Source organism: Crassostrea angulata, chromosome 2 (genome assembly GCF_025612915.1).
Source record: "Crassostrea angulata isolate pt1a10 chromosome 2, ASM2561291v2, whole genome shotgun sequence".
Classification (NCBI taxonomy): Eukaryota; Metazoa; Mollusca; class Bivalvia; order Ostreida; family Ostreidae; genus Magallana; species Magallana angulata.
This window is the reverse complement of record NC_069112.1, coordinates 81182710-81203688: the sequence shown is the minus strand read 5'-3', so window position 1 is coordinate 81203688 and position 20979 is coordinate 81182710. Positions and strand designations below refer to the sequence as shown.

General features: G+C 36.2%; 3 protein-coding genes and 1 pseudogene across 4 annotated transcripts in view; 2 read left to right on the top strand and 2 right to left on the bottom strand.

The window, feature by feature from the left end:
- Positions 1–20979, top strand: part of LOC128171010 (uncharacterized) — a 555905-nt gene that overhangs the window by 3932 nt on the left and 530994 nt on the right. Inside the window, exons 2-3 of the mRNA XM_052836772.1 lie at positions 7597–7713; positions 7837–7891. The gene's annotated coding sequence lies outside the window, so the exon portion shown is untranslated. The remainder of the gene's footprint in view (positions 1–7596; positions 7714–7836; positions 7892–20979) is intronic.
- Positions 618–1046, bottom strand: LOC128174899 (uncharacterized). The gene has a single exon (XM_052840324.1). The coding sequence runs from the start codon at positions 1044–1046 to the stop codon at positions 618–620; it is 429 nt and encodes a 142-aa protein (XP_052696284.1).
- Positions 1752–3666, bottom strand: LOC128171023 (uncharacterized). Of its 2 annotated transcripts, none has more exons than XM_052836785.1 (3): positions 2355–3666; positions 2148–2243; positions 1752–2036 (listed from the first exon to the last, which is right to left on the bottom strand). In XM_052836785.1, exons 1-3 carry the CDS (start codon positions 3052–3054, stop codon positions 1873–1875), a joined length of 960 nt encoding a protein of 319 aa, XP_052692745.1. In that variant the 5' UTR covers positions 3055–3666; the 3' UTR covers positions 1752–1872. The 2 variants fall into 2 exon arrangements, with proteins under 2 accessions (XP_052692745.1, XP_052692744.1); XM_052836784.1 differs by having other exon boundaries at positions 1756–2060.
- LOC128171019 (uncharacterized) lies at positions 13364–14766 on the top strand (annotated as a pseudogene).

Genomic DNA, 20979 nt, shown 5'->3' with positions numbered 1-20979 from the left:
AAAGGTTAGAACTAAATAAATGGCTTCATCGTAACATCCGGTTATACTCATTTTAAAACCCGTCGGTCAACCCGGAAAATTCCGAACTCTTGAAAACTCCAACTCTTGAAACCTCGAAGTTTTTCCTTGGTCCCATGGACTTCGAGCTATCGAGAGTTACCTGTACTGTGAAGTCGATATATCTATGGATCGACCTCATGAAGGGCTATATTTGTATAATATATAAGAATTAGTTGTTTTTCAATATGCAGTACACTATTATTAATGCAGTTGCACGTTTCAATAGTATAATACTGTGAAGTCGATATATCTATGGATCGACCTCATGAAGGGCTATATTTGTATAATATAAAAGAATTAGTTGTTTTTCAATATGCAGTACAGTATTATTAATGCAGTTGCACGTTTCAATAGTATGCGCATTCTCTCTCTCTCTCTTTCTCTCTCTCTCTCTCTCTCTCCCTCTCTCTCTGAGTGCATATGTTTATGCTACATTTTTATTTAGTCATTTCAATGATGCATATTAATAATACTCAATATATATATTATATAATAAATAAGCAAAACAATTGTTTTCCGACCTGCAGTGTAATATCTCTAGTGCAATTGCACTGTGTCTACCACATGTGTTGTTGTGACGGCGGCATGTGTTGTTGTGACGGCGGCTTGTGTTGTTGTGACGGCGGCATGTGTTGTTGTGACGGCGGCATGTGTTGTTGTGACGGCGGCATGTGTTGTTGTGACGGCGGCATGTGTTGTTGTGACGGCGGCATGTGTTGTTGTGACGGCAGCATGTGTTGTTGTGACGGCAGCATGTGTTGTTGTGACGGCAGCATGTGTTGTTGTGACGGCGGCATGTGTTGTTGTGACGGCGGCATGTGTTGTTGTGACGGCAGCATGTGTTGTTGTGACGGCAGCATGTGTTGTTGTGACGGCGGCATGTGTTGTTGTGACGGCGGCATGTGTTGTTGTGACGACGGCATGTGTTGTTGTGACGGCGGCATGTGTTGTTGTGACGGCGGCATGTGTTGTTGTGACGGCGGCATGCTTTTGATGCCGACGAAGTTACCGGCCGACTGAGTCTAGCGACTGACGTAAACATTGGCTATCACCAAAATCGACGGTATATTTGAAACGAGCTATCAATGGCATAAACACACAAGCATCACAAACATACTTTTATATTACTCAATTAAATTTTATTTTGCCACCTTTTTCTGGCGTTTTAAAATTTACCGAAAACTATGTCTTGTTGAGTTTAAATTTTACTTGACATACGTCATACATAAAAACAACCGGGGATTGCCGGCAACCCAGCACATTTCGCCAACTCTGGTAACATACACAGCTAATTGTGCCACATACGTTTCACATATGTTTGAACTTAACACATGTACAACATACGTTAAACATATGTGACACTCATGTGAAGTCAAACCGTATGTTACACATATGTTGAGAAACGCATGGTTAACATACGTGTGATAACATATGTTCAACATCACATATGTTTAACATACGTTAGATTTTACATATGTTAAACATTTGTGAACCATATGTTTTACATATGTAGATCTCAACCACATGTTACACATATGTTAATAAACACATGGTTAACATGAGTTCTAAAAACCATATGTTACACGTGCGTTAATATACATATATTACATGGCTTCGAGGGCGACATACCAGAATATTTGCCCCGAGGTGACAGGAAAGCCCTGGAGTGTTATGTCGCCCGATGCCGAAGGTTTTCTCAGGTTTTCATCATATTTATTTAATTCACAAGAGTATTTAATGGCACATGCTCATATTTAGTCAATGTACAATGTACAACGTCAACTAATACGCTGATGATTTGGTGATTCTTAATCAATAATAATGATAGTGTACATTGACACTGCTGTTGTTGATATGCATAATGGGGGCTGGCTGAATCTTTGCAGGGCGGTTTTCTTTTTCCTGATACAGGTTGAGGTTTGTTGTTCTTGTTTCATGTGTGACGAATGTTTCCAGAAGCCTTCGTTCCTGTGAATCTGTGATTTCAAGAAAATCCATATCTGTTTGAAGATAACATTATCCCAATTTACATATACCACAGAAAAATAAAATGTCGAAGATAAACGATTTGTGGTTCAGCTCTTTACCTTGAAAGTGGGATTCAGCTATATCGTCATCTTGCAGAAGTGACATGGTAGAAGAAGAGTTGCTACCTGTGCGTAAAGTGGCGGCGTTGTTTTCAGCTGTTAAATTGAAAATAGTTGCTTTATAAGAGAATTGTTGTGTCATTAATGCATTTTATAAAAAAAAATTCCTTAATAAATAAACTCAATACAAGTATTAAAACTACATACCATGAATAGAATCTCCAGTTATTGCCTTTGAAATTGACATTGCCATGTCTAGCTTTTTCTTATCATCAACATGAGCTGAATAACTTCGGATACTACTTTCAGACTGATGGCCAGATATGGACATGATATGTCGAGCTTCGAATCCCGATCTGTCTAATTCTGTGATAGACGTTGCGCGCAGACAGTGGTTCGTATATATCTTTGAAAGTCCGGCTTTTTTGGAAAGATTCTTCATTTTGTCCCCAAGCGTATTTTTTCCGACAGCTATTTTATCATACTTCAGTTCATTTCCTTTACTTGGTCTCTGCCAAAGCACATCAAGATCTTGATTCAGCTTATTGATATAGGACAGAAACGATCCATAAGGACAAAGAATACTGTCTTTAAGTTCGTACATTCTCCCACCTTGACTCTGGTTTTCGTCATTTCTGTGGTTTTTCGTCGCATGATCCCTTGCCATATACACAAATCGTCTACCTTCAGCATCCGTACCAGTGGAAAAGTCGCTAATCCGTAGTTCTCTAAGATTCTCCCTTCCCCTATTGCAGAAATACAGCATATAATCAACAAACACTTTGTTTTGTAGTCCTTCGGCTTCCTTTAAGTCGAATGAAGAATACAGTTTTTGAAGATCTGGTCTACTTATGGGATCCTTGTGCACGACAGCGCCTTTGCCTTCCTTTTTTATTTTCGTACACATGGCAAGAAATACGTTGTTTGCCTCTTTGAAATCGGGATCGTTTACTATGTCAAGCTTTTTTTTTTTTTAGGAAATGCTTCTGAAGTCCATACCTTATTGATATCATGCTTCTCTTTGCGTACGTTTCCCCGTCTGAATTTCTCAATCCAGCGTAAAATGACTTCAAGAATTCTTGCAACTCTGGCCTGGGTGTTGTATACAATTCCATTACATTCGTTCCGGATTCATTACAAAATGTTTTCAAAACACTCACGCTTGAGTTTATCACTTTTGTCGTATTTGCCGAATTTTTTTCATCAATTAAGCTATCGAGTTCCTCTGAATTTAGATGAACAAACCGCAGACGTTGGCCTGACATGTTTGAAATTCGCGGATCTGTTTACGTTTGCTTGGCAACTGGCTTGTTGAATTTCGAACCCGACGTAATTAATATGCAGAATTCTTGCACGCGATGGTGATATTACAGTTTCGGGAGGGCAATATAACTACTTCCTGTGAAATATAACTGTTTCCGGGAGGGCAATATAACTGTTTCCGGTGTGATTCAGCAATTTTCAGGGCATAGTAATAAAATTATCTCATTTGTGACATAACGAGAAAACTTATTCAAAAATGTTATATTAATATATGTTTTACATATGTGTGAAGGCATGCATTTGAATAACTTGACAAATTATCTGCATGCGTGGATCTAAGGGGGGGGGGGGGGTCAGAGGGGTCCCCCTCCCCCGGAAAATGAAAGTTAATGAAATTTACACAGTAAAATTATCGCAAATATACCTCGGATCCTTCCCCTCGGGAAAACACATTTATCCTTCGGACCCCCCCCCCCCCGGAAACATTTCTGGATCCGCGCATGATCTGCATGTACATGTACATGTCAGATGCGTGTTCAACAGAGCGGGTGCTCGCGAGCGCTCGCCAAAATTCCCTATACCCGCAACACAAATTTTGGCGAGCGCTCGCGGGCGCCCTCTCTGCTGAACACGCCTGATGTTGTTTTATCACTCTTGTCTCTGAAATGAATGCATGTGAACATGTGTGAAGAAAAACCTTGCTACTGTGCATGTTTATTGGTTTAAATTTTTTATGTAGTTATGCATAAATAAAGTTGTTTCATTAACAGAATCCACGCGTCTTCTTAAAATTAATTCGATAAGGAATCCGGAATTAATACGAAATCGGTTTTAGTTTTGTCGATGACAAAACATACGTCACATTTTTACGTCACGGAGGCAGCAGATCGAACTGCAGGATGAATTTAGCAGAGGTAATGATTGTCAAGCATTCGTTTTTATTTACTTGCATTTGAAAATTATATCGTACAATTACCGATGGCAAAAGAGTAAACATGTAGAATTAATGACGATAAAAATGATGTTTCCCCAGAGAGCTACAACTAAGCAGCTATTTGGTTTAGTTAATTTAGAAGAATCAATACTTATTAAAACCCATAAAATATATGTCGATCTTGGATAAGACGCATTTGAAAACTGAAATATTGAAAGTAGAGAAAAACTAGAGCAAAGCCTATGCAAAGTAACGAGTAGGTCTTCCATTGCAACTAAGTGAAATGGTTACTGAATTGCCTCTATTAAGTTGTATTCTTATTGCATGGTAATTGAAACATTTTTATAGGTATGCATTGGCTGCTTGACATATCCCTGGAAGAGGACATCAACTAGCTAACAGTCAATGACAGATGTCTCTTTGAATAATGTAAGTATACATACCATTGCATTTCACAGTTTTTCAACCATTTTTTAAGGGTCATCAACACCGCTGGGAAAAATTTTTCCATACAAATTCAACCTAATAAATAACTCAATGGTATGGATTTCTATGACATTGTCATTGACTGTTTTTTGAAAAAAGTAGAAGTCACTGGGTGTTCAGGATCATTAATAATAATCTGTTGCATGACACCTACATTTGTATTTCTTAGTAAGTAAGTGTAAAATTTTGATATATCTATTTATCTAATGCACGTATTATAATTTGTAGCAAATGGATATGATACAAAAGTTTCAAAGATCTGTTTTGATGTAGCCTGAAGATTTTGTAATGAATGATCCAGGATCCAAATGTTCTTCGCGAAGTTCAGACAGTTGCAATGTGGTTGCTAATTTAGTGACAGATTAAGGTAATTCAATTTAGATAAGGATTAATGCAGGCATGTATCCAGTCACCCCCCCCCCCCCCCCCTTTACATGTATAAATTATATTTTTTATCATGTATTTAAATGATTGTATGTACTTAAGTTTATAGTAATATTTTAGAAAGAAGTTCAAACAAGCATTGTCATGGCAAAACATTAAAAAGGAAGAAGTTGGAGGTGGACAAAAATCAGGATGAATATACTACAGGTAAAAAATTATTTTGTCTTGTGATTGACCTTCTATTTGCCCCCCCCCTCTCTCTCTCTCTCTCTCTCTCTCTCTCTCTCTCTCTCTCTCTCTCTCTCTCTCTCTCTCTGAGAGCTTGCAAATAAAAGAATTGTAAACTTTCTTCATGTTGTAATGTATTTGCAATAAAATCTAAATGGATCCTGTTATTCTTTAACAATATTGTTGAATAAAAAAGCAACCGAGGCATTTGTAAATTTTACTTTATCATAAAATGAAATTTAATGGTAAATTCTTTGTTTTTTTTTCCAGAAACTATTAAAGCACAGAAGAATGACAACAATATAAATCTAAATGTAATCATTCAAGGAATTAAATTCATTTTTTAATCTCGAAAATGTCTTTTTTCTGTAACTCTAATTTTAGATTAACAAGTAGCTGGAAATGCAAAATGAATGGTTCCAAAGATCCACTGATGTTACTGAGTAATTAATTGAAATGATTCAAGCAGCAAGATGAAGTATATCATGAATGAACTGAAAAATTAAAAATATTCAAGTAATTTAATTTTAAGCATTTACATGTGATATGTATGTAATTCATGTGAAAAACGTACGTTGGATCCACATACGTAAAACGTATGGAATGTATCACGTATGTCTAACACACGTGTAACATACGTTTCACATATGTTCATTAACGTACGTTAAACACACGCGGTACTTAAATCACGTTAAACGTACGTGAGGTCACATACGTATCACACATGTTTAACGTATGTGAAACGTATGTGGCACATTTTGCTGTGTATACTATACTCTCTCTCTCTCTCTCTCTCTCTCTCTCTCTCTCTCTCTCTCTCTCTCTGAGCTATATTAAACATTTTTTGGGAACAAAGGTATTTCAACAATTTCAACAAGGCCTGGCTTCCCCATTTTTGAGTCTTTTTCTCCATTTCCGGGTCATGTGACTTCAAGGTCTCTGTAATGTCAGGAAATCATTTTAGAACACAATTTTTATTCATTGGTTGCATAGCTGAAGTCTGTAGCACGTTTTTCTGCGCAATAAATATGCAATTTTTTCAATGAGTGGCACTGTAGCTCCAAGGTTGTTTATCCAATGTTTTACAGATCGGGAGCTTCAGACCTGCAGCTACTTGCAGCATTGTAAAGATATTGCCGCTCAGATAAACACGATAAAAACATTAAAACTACTGATGCACAAGAAACAGGGATCTTTTTCTTAATGTAAATAAGAGTCTATGAGTAAAGTCCACTAATGCATTTTCCAAAGGCGGTAATGTTAACTTTCTGGTTCATAGCTCCGGCCCTAATTTTTGTTCACCAACGAGGGACCTCTTGAATGAAAGCTCGTCCAATTATCTCTCTACTGTTGAGATTTTGTTGTGTGAAATCAGATTCGTTTTCCGGTAAAATTCGTCTGTATTGAAAAAACTCTGAAAATGAAAGTTCAAGTAGGGAATTTCACAGTTTTAAAAAGGGTGTACATCAAGCAATTTCAATTCTCTCCTTCAAATGATTATTTAATTTTGACACTTGCGTTTAAAATTGCAAATTCTTCTCTGACATGTGTCAAGCATTCTCAGATTAAAAATGTCCGGATAAATGTATATGCACTCTGCAAGTATAGAAACTATTTTGCTTAAAGGAACTACTTTGTTGTCCTACCAATTCTAAAAATAGTTAGAGTGATATACACATATAGTAATTCAAAATAGAAACGACAGAGCAACATTGAGAATTTCACTTAGTTGAATTTCTTTCTCTCCCTCTTTTGATATCGTAAAATCACAAAACATATGTTTCAGGTGAACTGACCTGCAATTTGAGCAACTCCTTCAGTTTGATTAATTAGTGAGTGTAAATATGTTGAGCACTTATCATTATGAACAGTTGTTCAGTTGACATAAAACATGTATTTATAAGTGAATGGATGTGCAATATTTTTCAACTATTGATACTCGATCATAACTTTTACATCAACTGCTAAATAATCATGATAATGAAAGTTGCATGTGAAAGATGTGCGAAAATCTTTATCTCTAAAGTGCTTGATTCCTAATTCGTTTCTTGGACTTTAAATGTTTACCTTCAAATATTTTTTTGCTGATCAAATACAGAAAGGCCCATTGTTAGTGATCAGTGTATTTATAAAGTTTTTTGTGCTTCATTACAGTGTGACATGAAACTTATAGGAGTGACCGGGAATCGGAGAAGACCGGGAATCGGAGAGTTCACTGTATTAACTCATCTTCACTGTATTAGCTTGTCTTCAACATAGCGTCTTTATATGGTATTGATTTTGCTCTACATCACTCTTATAAACTTATTGAAAAAGACAATAGATTTTGCAACTTGAACATGTATTAAGAAAATAACAGTATAATCATGATAATAGTTTAAGGTCTCTTTACAGGTTCCTTGTGTATCAATAAAGAGTGGACTGATGGAGCAAAGAAAGAGTTTATGTGGTGTAGTATTCATGTAATATCACTATGTTTGTGTAGCTATATAGTATTCATGTAATATCACTATGTTTGTGTAGCTATACTTTGTATTTTTAGGTCACCTGAGTCATTCAGGAGACCCATTGCTATCACAAGTTCGTTGCCGTGTGTCATTTATAGACATTTTAGTATACATCTCTTAAATGGGTATGAGGGCAGTAGTCATTGTGTTAGTCTTGGGATAAGAACTGTTCTTCATATTTAAATTTCACAAGTGTTGCATCAAATCGTGTGAGTATAAAATAATGAATGCCAAATTTTAATTTAGTTTACATCTGTTCATAAAAAAGCAAGATTTTGAAATCCATGAGATGTTCTATTAATTTCTTGCAATTAATTAAAAATGTACAGTATTTAGGTTGAACTTAAGGACAATATCATCTTAAATGTTTATGTAAATACATTCATGAATCAATGTTGGCCTTTATTACTTATCTGAGTTTGAACAAATGGAAATTGATATGATATTGTCACTGAAATATTTATTTAGAATATACCAGTATGTAATATTTTGTGGTCTCTTTACAGGTTCCTTGTGTAATGGGATGCAGTAGCCTGATTGACCAAAGAAAGAATATATGCGGTATAGTAGTCATGTATTGTTATTATGTAGCTAAACTCTGTATTTTTAGGTCACCTGAGTCATTCAGGAGACCCATTGCTATCACAAGTTCGTTGTCGTGTGTCATTCATAGACATTATAGTATACATCTCTTAAATGGGTATGAGGACAGTAGTCATTGTGTTAGTCCTGGGGTAAGAACTGTTGCCCGAAGGCCTATGTTGAGGACTGCATCAATTTCTTACCAATGAACTGACAATATAACTATTGCCCTCATCCCCATTTGATGATTGATTTGAAACAAGAAAAACATATCCTTGTAGAAATGTCAGGACTGTGATATTGTCCGATTATCTTCCTGGGGAGATTCAAAAAATTAGCCAGGGTTAGGGGGATAGCCAATCATATGTCATAAGCCAGTAGTTAATATTAATGACCTCATATATAATTTGGAAAAATTTCCATCTTAAATATATTAAAGAAGTAAGAGACAGAGGAGCAAGAGTACAATAGTTTAGGAGAGAGAGAGAGAGAGAGAGAGAGAGAGAGAGAGAGAGAGAGAGAGAGAGAGAGAGAGTTCATGTTAGTGAGACAAACAGAGCAAGAGTTCATAAACATGTTGCAAGAAAAGTGAAAGAGAGAGTCTCAAATTGTCGTAAAATGTTTAAAGAGAAAGAGAGAGAGAGAGATATTAATGAAGAATGTCAGGAAAGGGAATTAGAGAAAGAAAGAGAAAAAGAAAGTACATATTTTGGAGAGAGAGAGAGAGAGAGAGAGAAAGAGCAAGAGAACATGCTAAACAGTGAATGTTAGAGAAAAAGAGAGAGAGTATGTTAAATGAAGAAAGTCAGAGATAGAGAGACAAAGAGAGCATTAGAGTACATGTTGATCAGAAAATTGAAGGAGAGATAGAGAGAGAAACAAAGAGAAAGTACATATGTAGAAGAGAGATAGAGAGAGAACATAAGTCTGCATGAGAGATAAATATTTACATCTTCAACAGTCTTTGTCTGTGATAACATTACAAATCAATTTTGAACCCTAAAACCCAATAACTTCATAAAACATGAGTGACACAAAATGGGCGCGTCTTATAGCATAACCGAGAGATGGTATTGACTGCGCCAAGCAGTAATACATAGCATGTGCTACACGGAAAAAAAGTGGTTTTAAATTATGCTGTTTTAAAGTGTACAAATTGGAAATAATGTAAATATAACTATTAATAAGGAAATATTCTTTGAATATTATGAGGTGATAATTTTGGTCGGAGCGTGGTCAAATCTATCATAAAGCCCTTCGGGTTCTATTGGATTTAACCACGCCCCGACCGACATTGTCACCTCATAATACTAAAAGAATGATTCCTTATTCCTTAAATAGACACAGAAAGTATTTCCTTATCAGAGAATGTCTGAAAATTGTAAATGTCTGAGAGAGAGAGAGATAGAGAGAGAGAGAGGGGGGAGTGGTTAATGAAGAAGACGAAGAGAGACGAAGAGAGCAAGAGTACATGTTGCTCACGAAAGGGAAGGAGGAAGAGGAAGTACATATTTCAGAGAGAGAGAGAGAGAGAGACTAAAGGCAAAAGTTCATGTTTATCAGAGGGAGAGAGAGAATGATTGTGTAACAAAGAGAAATAGAGTACATCACTGTACATGTGTAGGAGAGGCAAAGTAAATCTTTGAGAGAGAGAGAGAGAGAGAGAGAGAGAGAGAGAGAGAGAGAGAGAGTAGCTGCAGAACTGTAGCTCTCCGGGGAAAAAAATTGACAGACCGGAGAGCGATAGGGCAACCCATTGAAAATATTGTATATTTATTGGGTAGAAAAACGTGTGCTAGTTTTCGACTGATTTACCTTATTTATACGCAAATTCTGTGAAAACAATTAGTACCATTAAATTCTTCATGTAATTTACAACTGATATCGTCTGTTCACTTGCCTCGGATAATCTTTTAAACACCATCACCAGTCCCGTAAATTCATGTGGTGCACTTTGTTTACATGTAAAAATGGCGACTCTCGATCTCGATGTAAATTCAACAAACTTGATTTTCCGAGGTCGGTAGCGTGTTTCGATGAAAGTCTGAGGCAAATAAAAAGGCGATATCAGTAGTAAATTGAATGAAGAGAGTACATGTGTAGGAGAGGCAAAGTAAATGTTTTGCAGAACAAGTTTGAGAGAGAGAAAGAGCAAGCACAAATAGAGAGAGAGAGAGAGAGAGAGAGTCAATATAATGAAGAACCTCAGAACATGTTGCTCAGAAAAGTGATTGAAAGAGATCTAGAGGAAGAGAAAGTGCATATTTCAGAGAGAGAGAGAGAGAGGAGAGAGAGAGAGAGAGAGAGAGAGAGAGAGCAAGGGTATGTTTAATGAAGAATGTCAGAAATATTGAGACAAAGAGAGCAAGAGTACATGTTGATCAAAAATTGAATGATAGAGAGAAAGAGAGAGAAATAAAGAAAGTACATATTTAAGAGAGAGAGAGAGATAACAGTGAATGAAAGAGAGAGAGAGAAAGTATTCTTAGCAGTGAATGTATGGTACAGACAGAGAAAGGAGAGGGGGAAAGTATTCACCAATGTTTAGCAGAGAATGTCAGAGAGAGTTTTTGGAGTTAAAAAAATATCTACTGGTTGAGTGTTTTTGCTATTTGATAATAGTATACCATCATTTATCTATGAATGGAAAATATATTTTAGAATAAAATCTGTTTTAAATTAGATATTCCTTACACGCAAAATTTTATATAAATCCATTATATCATTAAATAGTTTTTAAAGAATGTGGGTGGCATAATTCTAAAACAGATTATTTTTATTCAACAGGTTGTGATTCAAAGACATAGACCGCCACATCATGGACACAGCAAGCTCCAAGTATATAATACATCAGTGTTCTAAGTGTCCCGGGGACACAGAGTACCATTGTGTATCGTGTCCGTGTGATCTGTGTCCCCAGTGTAAAGAGAACCATGTAAAAGATCTCCAAACAATAGACCATGATGTTGTGTCACACCGTGATAAAATCAACTACATCCCAACACAAGAGATCTGTGTGAGACATCCAAGCCATGTTTATACAAAGTACTGTGAACCTTGTGGACTCCCCGTCTGTTTCCACTGCAGAAAACATAGAACTCACAGACAACTAGATGTTAAAACAGCCTATAAAACAAAGCAACAACAACACAGAGGAACCATTCACACCATCAGAAGTGAGGCTCTCTTTTACAGACCTGTTCTCCTGCCACAGATCAAAACTGATTTCAAAACCTGTTACACAGAATTCTCCCTCTATCAATCAGAGATGTTAACAAAGGCCCAGACACTGAAGAATCTCATTAACACAGTGAGAAAAGATTTCATGAAAAATGTGTTTTGTGATTTTGATTTCAAACACAGATGTTTAAAACAGATGATAGAAATGAGCAGACATATTGTCTGCCTTCAGGAATATGAACTCAGATATATACAGCCAGAATTTACATTCAGTGCGCTACAATTCCTCTCCTTCATAAAGACAGCCCTCCCCCAGATACATCTTACACTCCACACCAGCCAGCTCTCCATGACTGAGTCACTCAACAAGGAGGATGTGATGGAGTCACTGAGTGCAATCCAAATCACAGAGAGAGGAAACCGACGCGTAGGAAACCAGTGTCTGCTGAAACTGACGTCTGGTGCTGAGCTCCATCAATATCTCACACTGACAGGTGTTGGTTGTTGTGATCACATTTCCTGTGTGACATCAGACCGGGTCTGGGTCAGTGATGATAACAATCTCATGTTGACAGACACAACAGGTGTCCCTCTACATCGTGTGGAGAATTCATGTCGTGATAATTTATGTGGATTCCACACAGTGAACAGTGAGAGTGAACTGATTTATATAGATGAGGATTATAACATCAACAAACTGTCAAAGGATATGAAAACAACCACCACATTTATAGAGAGAACAGACTCTACATGGGAACCACAGTGTGTGTACTGGTCCCCGTCCACTGGGGATCTACTGGTCGGGATGATTAACTATGATACAGAGACAGGCAAGGTAACCCGGTACAACCAGAGTGGACAACTCACACAAACCATACAGAACAACACAGGACTGAGACTGTATAGAGGACCTAGCTATATAACAGAGAACAACAATGGGGATGTCGTGGTGTCTGACTTTGATGAGTATGGGTTTGGTGCTGTAGTGGTGACAGAGCGTGGAGGAAGACATCGTTTCTCCTACACAGGACCTCCATCAGGATCAGGACTACGGCCACGTGGAATCTGTACTGACGCGCTGTCACACATCCTGGTGTGTGATGGTACAACCTACACAGTACAGATGTTAGACATGGACGGTCAGTTCCTGTCACATCTACTGATAAGACCATCAGGGATATTCTCACCATGGAGCCTGAGTTATGATGTCAACACTCACCGTCTCTGGGTCGGATCACTGTCCAACAAGGTGGTTATATACAGGTATATCACCAGACAGGACGCTCTGACAGGTAAGTCTGAGTCATTATCATTGTAAATTATATAATATGTAGTTACAAGTCAGACATATATAGGATGTGATCTTTATCATTTGTCAATATAATGTAAGTATATATTTATATATAAACAATCAACATCGCATACTGAGATGTAAATACATTATATGTCTGTTGAATAATTGACTCATCAGATATATGTATATGTTTTTTCAGTAATAAATGAATGAATTAATTAATCAAATACATGTATATATGTGTATTATTAATTGATAATGATAATTATTCATTACAACAGACAAACATTGCTGTACCAATCATTATACAAGATGTGATGTTTGTAATCAATCTGTTCCATCTGACTGTTTGTGTCTGATGTTTGTAGATCTGAATCCAGCCACTGCTGATGTGATGGAGTCACTGAGTGAAATCCCAACCACAGGGACAGAAAAACCACAGCAAGGAAACCAGTGTCTGCTGAAACTGATGTCTCCCCCCGAGATACTTCACTCTCTTACAGTGACAGGTGTTGATCGTTGTTATCACATTTCCTGTGTGACATCAGACCGGGTCTGGGTCAGTGATAGAAACAAACTCATGTTGACAGACACAACAGGTGTCCCTCTACATCGTGTGAAGGATTCATGGAGTGGTTATATAGGATTACACACAGTGAACAGTGAGAGTGAACTGATTTATATAGATAGGAATTCTAACATCAACAAACTGTCAAAGGATATGAAAACAACCACCACATTTATAGAGAGAACAGACTCTACATGGGAACCATGGTGTGTGTACTGGTCCCCGTCCACTGGGGATCTACTGGTCGCGATGTATAACATTGATACAGAGACAGGCAAGGTAACCCGGTACAACCAGAGTAGACAACTCACACAAACCATACAGAACGATAACACAGGGCTGGGGCTGTATAGTAAACCTACCTATATAACAGAGAACAACAATGGGGATGTCGTGGTTTCGGACTTAATTACTGTAGTGGTGACAGAGTGTGGAGGAAGACATCGTTTCTCCTACACAGGACATCCATCAGGATCAGAACTATGGCCACGTGGAATCTGTACTGACGCGCTGTCACACATCCTGGTGTGTGATGATAGAACCAAAACAGTACATATGTTAGACAGGGACGGTCAGTTCCTGTCACATCTACTGAAAAGTCCATCAGGGATATTCAGACCATGGAGCCTGAGTTATGATGTCAACACTCACCGTCTCTGGGTCGGATCATGGTTGGACAAGACGGTGGTTATATACAGGTATATCACCAGACAGGACGGTAAGTCTGAGTCATTATCATTCACATTAATTAGATATAGATAACTAAGACACACAGTCCGTGTTAATTATCAGTCAATAAGATACATGTAAGACATGTTTATCTGTGTGATTGTTTGTCAATATAAACAGCTCATTGTTACAGGGTTAGCTGTATCTATTTCATTAATTAGATGTACAGTCACATGTCATTGTATTTAGTTAGTTATAATTAAAGGTCATTGTAATTAATGTAATGAGGCATGTAATTGTTATTAGTTATTTTGTTACAAGTTAATTAAATAGGTTTAATTGAATAGATAAATATTAAAGCATGTGTCCATGTAATCAATTTAATTTGTAGCTGTAGCTCTATCATTACATACCATGTATGATATTAATTAACAGCTAATTAATGACTTGTTGTAGATGAACACACACCCCGTACTGATGAGGAGGCCATGTCCAGCTCAACACCAGCCGTATAATGGAGATAGCTGGGATATTGACAGGTTGTAAATGTTTCTGTACAAATCTAGTCTGCTCTCAAAACCACACATGTTGTTTGTCACTTAGTTGAACATCTGCAGCTGAAATTGAGCTGTGTATAATTCACATGGACTGTAATACTGACTCCTGTTTATTTCACACTTTGTGATCATCCAAACATGGCTGTCTGTTGCTGAGTGTGGAATGTTATACAAGTTTTGCTTTGCTTAAAATGAATTATCATCAACATAAAATAAATATTAATATGAAGTCTATAAAAACTGAATGTAAAAAAATGAATGATTAAAATTTGTAATAGATCTTTATCAATTTGAACATTTATGGTTATCATACCCCCGCTCTGAAGGAGAGGGGGTTACCATATACTGTTTTACCCTTGTGTGTTTGTCTGTCTGTCCGCCCTTTTGTACATCCGTCTGTCTGTCTGTCAGAAAAATTTCTGTCACATTTTTCTCAACAACTGATCGTTGCCGGTGCTTAAATTTCAAAACACTCTTTGTTTAGGCATGCCATACGTTGGAATATATGTTTGTACCTGTTAAATGACGACTTTTGTTTATTTTTTGCCTAAATTTTCAAACACATTTTCGTAAAAAATTTCTCAGCAACTATTTATCGCATATGCATGAAATTATAACACATTCTTTGTTGAGGCATGCCAAACGCTGGGATCTATTTTTGTACCAATTGGACATCAACTTCCTGTTTAAGTCGACTTTGCTTATTTTGTATATTTACATCAGAGCGGGAGTATTACTAGTGAGCATTGGCTCACAGATATCTGAGTAATATCATGTTGGTGTTGATCACTAATTAAATCATTCATTAGTTTATTCTGCTTCATGTAGATGGACCAATTTTACCTGACCATGAGGGGAGAAAATAGAACACCTTCCTTGAAATCCTTACAGAGGAAGACAGAAAACAGACAATGGCTACGTAGACCACTCACTGCAATATGACGTCATTATCTTCAAGTACGCACTGACCCGAGTCACTCATGTCACCTATTACAATTTGTCTTTATCTGTCATCGTGTGGTGTGTGTCATACATCTTTCCTTTACAATTTTACATGTTGAACTTCTTCTTGAAAACTACACGGCCAATTGTTACCATATTTGATGTGAAACATTGCTACAATAAGAAGAATTTAAATTTAATATAACTGGATTATCCGCTGAGTGACCGATATCTGGACTTGTTTTAAATATCGCGCTATTATTTGAACCTGTGTTCTGTGTATATGAACTATACAGTAATTACTTATTATTCTGTCTTATCATTTTATTTCACAGTATGTTATCTGTTTTAAATAGTAATTTGTCATTTTACATTGATATCAATTGTTTAAACCGAGTTTTCCAAAGGAGAAATCCAGTTATTGAAATGGTGAAAGGGGCACGCCGGCGGGCAGCTGCGAGAAGGGTACCCCTATTGTACTGCAAATCAACTGTACATATATAAGAGATGTGCATAAAACTTGGATTTTTTGTTGTTGTAAATTTATATAAAAAAATACCAGCTGTCGAACTTGGTTATTTTCTCGCAGAATATTGCATATAGGGTACCCTCATTGTACGGATAACTCCTCCTACCGTTTTCAAGATAGGAAATTTTTGTCTTGTAGATCAATTGTACATATATCAGAGATGTGTATAACTTGGATTTATATTTTTTATTATTTATTTGTACATAAACTCTACAGTAATTAGTTTTTATACTCCCTTACATGGCTTATCAATTATATCTTAGTATGAGTGTAGTAAATTCTCATCTGACAGTATGTATTTAATTCTTTTGAATGCTTTTATAATACCCTGTAATTTAGTGATGGGAAAAAGATGTTACTTAAAATTGGGGCTTATGTCAGATGATTTTTATTTTTTCTATTTGCACAGAATAAATTTTGTTTATTGATTAAACATCATATTCAAAGGGGAGCAACTCAAATTTGTGAGTTCTTCAATTACAAAGGGATAAAGAGTTATTCCCCTTTTTGTAATATTTTCTAGATAAAGTTTGATCTTAGAACTGGTTGTTGACCCCTGACATGTTTTTATATGAAAGTTAACTGAATATCAGTAAATACCAAATATTTTAAAAAATGTCCTAAATGTATATTATTGTTGGATTTAAAATATTTCTCCCACATAAAAAAACTGACTTACATTGATCAGGTAAATAGAAAACTCGTTTTTATGTAAATAGTTTTTGAACAATATTGTAACTATTAGTTATTAGGGTCTTCCGTTTCCAACGGAAGACCCTCTTGTTATTCTACGGTTTCTTTTTCTTTATTAGGGTCTTCCGTTTTCAACGGAAGACCCTCTTGTTATTCTATTGTTTTTTTTTATTAGGGTCTTCCGTCTTCAGCGGAAGACCCTTCTATTATTCTATTGTTTCTTTTTCACTTTTCTTATTATTCTTTTTTTTTTTCTTACAAATTTTGTGCAGGCGATTTCTCGGAGATGGCTGAATCGATTTGAGTCAAATTTTCAGGGATAATGCCAGGTCATCTGAAGTTTGTACCGCCGCGATAATTTTTAAAAATTTACTTCGGGTCGGAAGTTAACGTCGTTTTACGATTTTTAAAAGCCAATTTTGTCGGTCGGGTTTCTCAAAAACGAGTAAAGATAGAGAACTGAAATTTTTAGAGATGATAGAATTACCGTTTTTCTGGTGCACCTCGGTAAAGAGAATGTCTGCCGTCACTTCCTGTCGTCACCGGAAGGAAATTTCAAAAATATAATTTTTCTACTTTTTTATTTTTTAATATTTTTCTTTGAAATTTTTACACCTTATAGTGACCCTTTTACTGATTAAGAATATGTAATTAGTTTTAAAATCGATCAAGGCATTCTCGAGAAATTAAGCGTCAAAGTTCTGAAGCGGAGTCCGAGTAGCTCAGTCGTTATAGTCGTGGACATGGCCCAGGCGACCCGGGTTCAAGCCTTGAGTGCCGCAAAATTTTTTTCTCTTTTTTTCGCTTAGATCTATGATTTTATCTTTGAATTGATAAGTTTAATCTTATATATTCAAAAATTGGACGGAAGACCCACTCGTTGCTCGCAACGAGATCGAATCTAGTTATTATTATTATTCTTTTTTTGTCTTATAAATTTTGTGCAGGCGATTTCTCGAAGATGACTCGTTCGATTTCTTTCAAATTTTCAGGGCTGATGCCTAGTCATATGAATTTTATACCGCAGGAACAATTTTAAAAAATTCACTTCCGGTCGGAAGTTATCGTCGTTTTACGATTTTTAAAAGTCAATTTTGTTGGCGATGTTTCTCTAAAACGAGTAAAGATAGAGAACTGAAATTTTCAGAGATGATAGATCTAGCAATATCCTCGTGCACCTCGGTCAAGAGAATGTTGGCCGTCACTTCCGGTCGTCACCGGAAGCATATTTAAAAAATAAAAATTTTCAACTTTTTGTTTTGATATATTTTTTCCAATTAGATGATAGTGACCCTTTTACTGATTAAGAATATGTAATTAGTTTTAAAATCGATCAAGGCATTCTCGAGAAATTAAGCGTCAAAGTCCTGAAGCGAGAGTCCGAGTAGCTCAGTCGTTATAGTCGTGGACATGGCCCAGCCGACCCGGGTTCAAGCCTCGAGTGCCGCAAAAATTTTTTCTCTTTTTTTCGCTTAGATCTACGATTTTATGTTTGAATTGATACGTTTAATCTTATCTTTTCAAAAATTGGACGGAAGACCCACTCGTTGCTCGCAACGAGATCGAATCTAGTTCTTTTTATTCTTTTTTTGTCTTACAAATTTTGTGCAGGCGATTTCTCGAAGATGGCTCATTCGATTTTCTTCAAATTTTAAGGGATGATGTGTCGGCATCTGAAGTTGGTACCGCTGTTTCAATTTCTTAATAATCACTTCCGGTCGGAAGTTATCGTCCGTTTACGATTTTTAAAAGTCAATTTTGTCGGCTAGAGATCTAAAAAACGAATAAAGATATAGGGCTGAAATTTTCAGTGAAGATAGACATCACTTTTACCTGTTGCAACATGGTCCTAAAAACGTCCGCCGTCACTTCCGGTCGTCACCGGAAGGAAATATAAAAAATCGATTTTTTCAACTTTTTGCTTTTAATTTATTTTTCTAATGTGTTGATAGATACTCTTTTACTGAATCAGAATATGTAATTTATTTTGAAATCGATTGATGTGTTCCCGAGATATTAAGCATCAAAGTCCTGGAGCGAGAGTCTGAGTAGCTCGGTTGTTAGAGTCATGGACATGTGCCCAGGCGACCCGGGTTCAAGCTTCGGATACCAAAAATTTTTTTTCCTAGTAATTTTTGTTTGCGGTGATTAACAATTTAGTCTTAAAAGTGAAGGATTTTATCTCATTTATTCAAAAATCGGACGGAAGACCCACTCGTTGCTCGCAACGAGAACGATCTAGTTATTATTATTCTTCTTGTTTTTCCTTCTGACTTCTTTTTTTGCTTTATATCTCAAAAACTATTTAACCGATTTGCAAGAAATTTTCAGGGATTATGTTAAATTATTGTCCCTTGAAGCTTGTAAAGTTTCAGCCATTAAATCACTTCCGTTTTCTAGTTACGTCATTTTAAAAAAATTCAAAAAGTGATTTTGTCCATGACTTTTCTCGTAAACGGTTGTTTATATCGGCTTGAAATTTTCTGTGATTGTAAATCTGCAGATTTACTTATGGCATTTGACCAAAAAAATGTATTTTGTCACTTCCGGTTGAAACCGGAAGTGAAACAAATTTTTCGAAAAAATGAATTTTCTGACCGAATTAAAAATGGAAATGTGTTTTGTAGAGCTATTAAGGCTGAATCTAACACTGAAAGCCGTTTTCAAATCGGATGATGCATTACAGAGATATCGGGGTTTAAAAATTGATTTTTCCGGAAATTTCGATTCCGCGTCTTTGGTTTAAAAATAGCGTAATGTTCAAAGTAAAATTAACTCGTACCAAAAATAATTGTTAAGTCGTACTTGAACACATTCGGATTTTTTTTGTTAAGTCGTTCTTGAAATCAGAAAGGTTTTTGTTAATTCGTACTTAAAATCATTCGGATTTTGTTAAGTCGTACCATCTTTTTATTTAAGTTACTCTTGTTATTGGTTTAAGAGCTCTGCTTCTTACAAGAACCTCCAGCTTTACTTCCGTTATTAACGGAAGACCCACTCGTTGCTTTGCAACGAGCTTTGCTCTAGTTATTCTTTTTTTTCTTTTTCTGACTTTTTTGGAGCGCTATTTCTCAAAAACTATCCAACCGATTCGCACAAAATTTTCAGGACAGATAAAGCATGATCGGCGCTACATATTATAAAATTTTTAAATGATGACGTCACTTCCAGTTTCAGATATTGACGATTTTGTAAATTTTTAAGGGTCATTTTGTCCACGCATCTCCTCCGAAACTAACCAAGATAGAAGCTTGAAATTTTCAGGGATTGTAGATGAATGTATGTAAATGTACCCCCATGCTTCCAATGATGAAAATTGCTCAAGGCCTCAAAGCTCGCCTGAACCTGAAAATTAGCACCAAATTTTTTCACGAAATTTTTGCACATTTTCTGTGATATCTTTTGATGTATAAATATTTTGTTAAAACATATCATGCAAAAGTTGTTTCAAATTACACGGGCTTTCCTTTAATATCAAGAAAAAGGGGCTGGCCCCTCAGATTAGGGGCCAAGAGGGCTCTAAAGTCTTCTTACAATAACTCTTTACTGAATAATAATTTGTTATTAATTATAGAAGCAAAAATGTTCATTATTGGGCTGTTTATCTATAAAGTATCATACTTAAGTCATATGTTACGTAATTAGGGTTTTCAAGGGGCCAGAAATTCAAAACTTTGATCATTAATATTTGAAAAAGGAGAAATATTTTTAAAAGCAATGTAGAACAAAAGTTGCTCAAAATAATGGTTTGTACAGTATGCTACCTTAAATGTTTTTGTTTATGACCCCATTTAGGAGTTAAAGGGTCGGCCCCTAAAACATATTTGTACATATATCTCAAGAACGGTTAACATTTCTTGAACACTTGTAGAACAAAATATGTTTGTATTTGCAAGACCTTTCATTTGATAGTAGTACCAAACTAGGGCTCCTGGGCCAGACTGCAGACTGCCAGCTTGTGGAATGTGTGACGTCACAGGAATGTTGGGTAGTACCCCATGGTATTTTTATCTCAG

Coding starts and splice junctions, on each gene's coding strand:
- LOC128174899 (XM_052840324.1), bottom strand. CDS start 1,046: ATGCCGCCGTCACAACAACACATGCCGCCGTCACAACAACACATGCCG.
- LOC128171023 (XM_052836784.1), bottom strand. CDS start 3,054: ATGTGTACGAAAATAAAAAAGGAAGGCAAAGGCGCTGTCGTGCACAAG. Junction 2,244..2,354: donor AACTGGAGATTCTATTCATG/GTATGTAGTTTT, acceptor TCAATTTAACAG/CTGAAAACAACGCCGCCACT. Junction 2,061..2,147: donor AGCTGAATCCCACTTTCAAG/GTAAAGAGCTGA, acceptor ATCTTCAAACAG/ATATGGATTTTCTTGAAATC.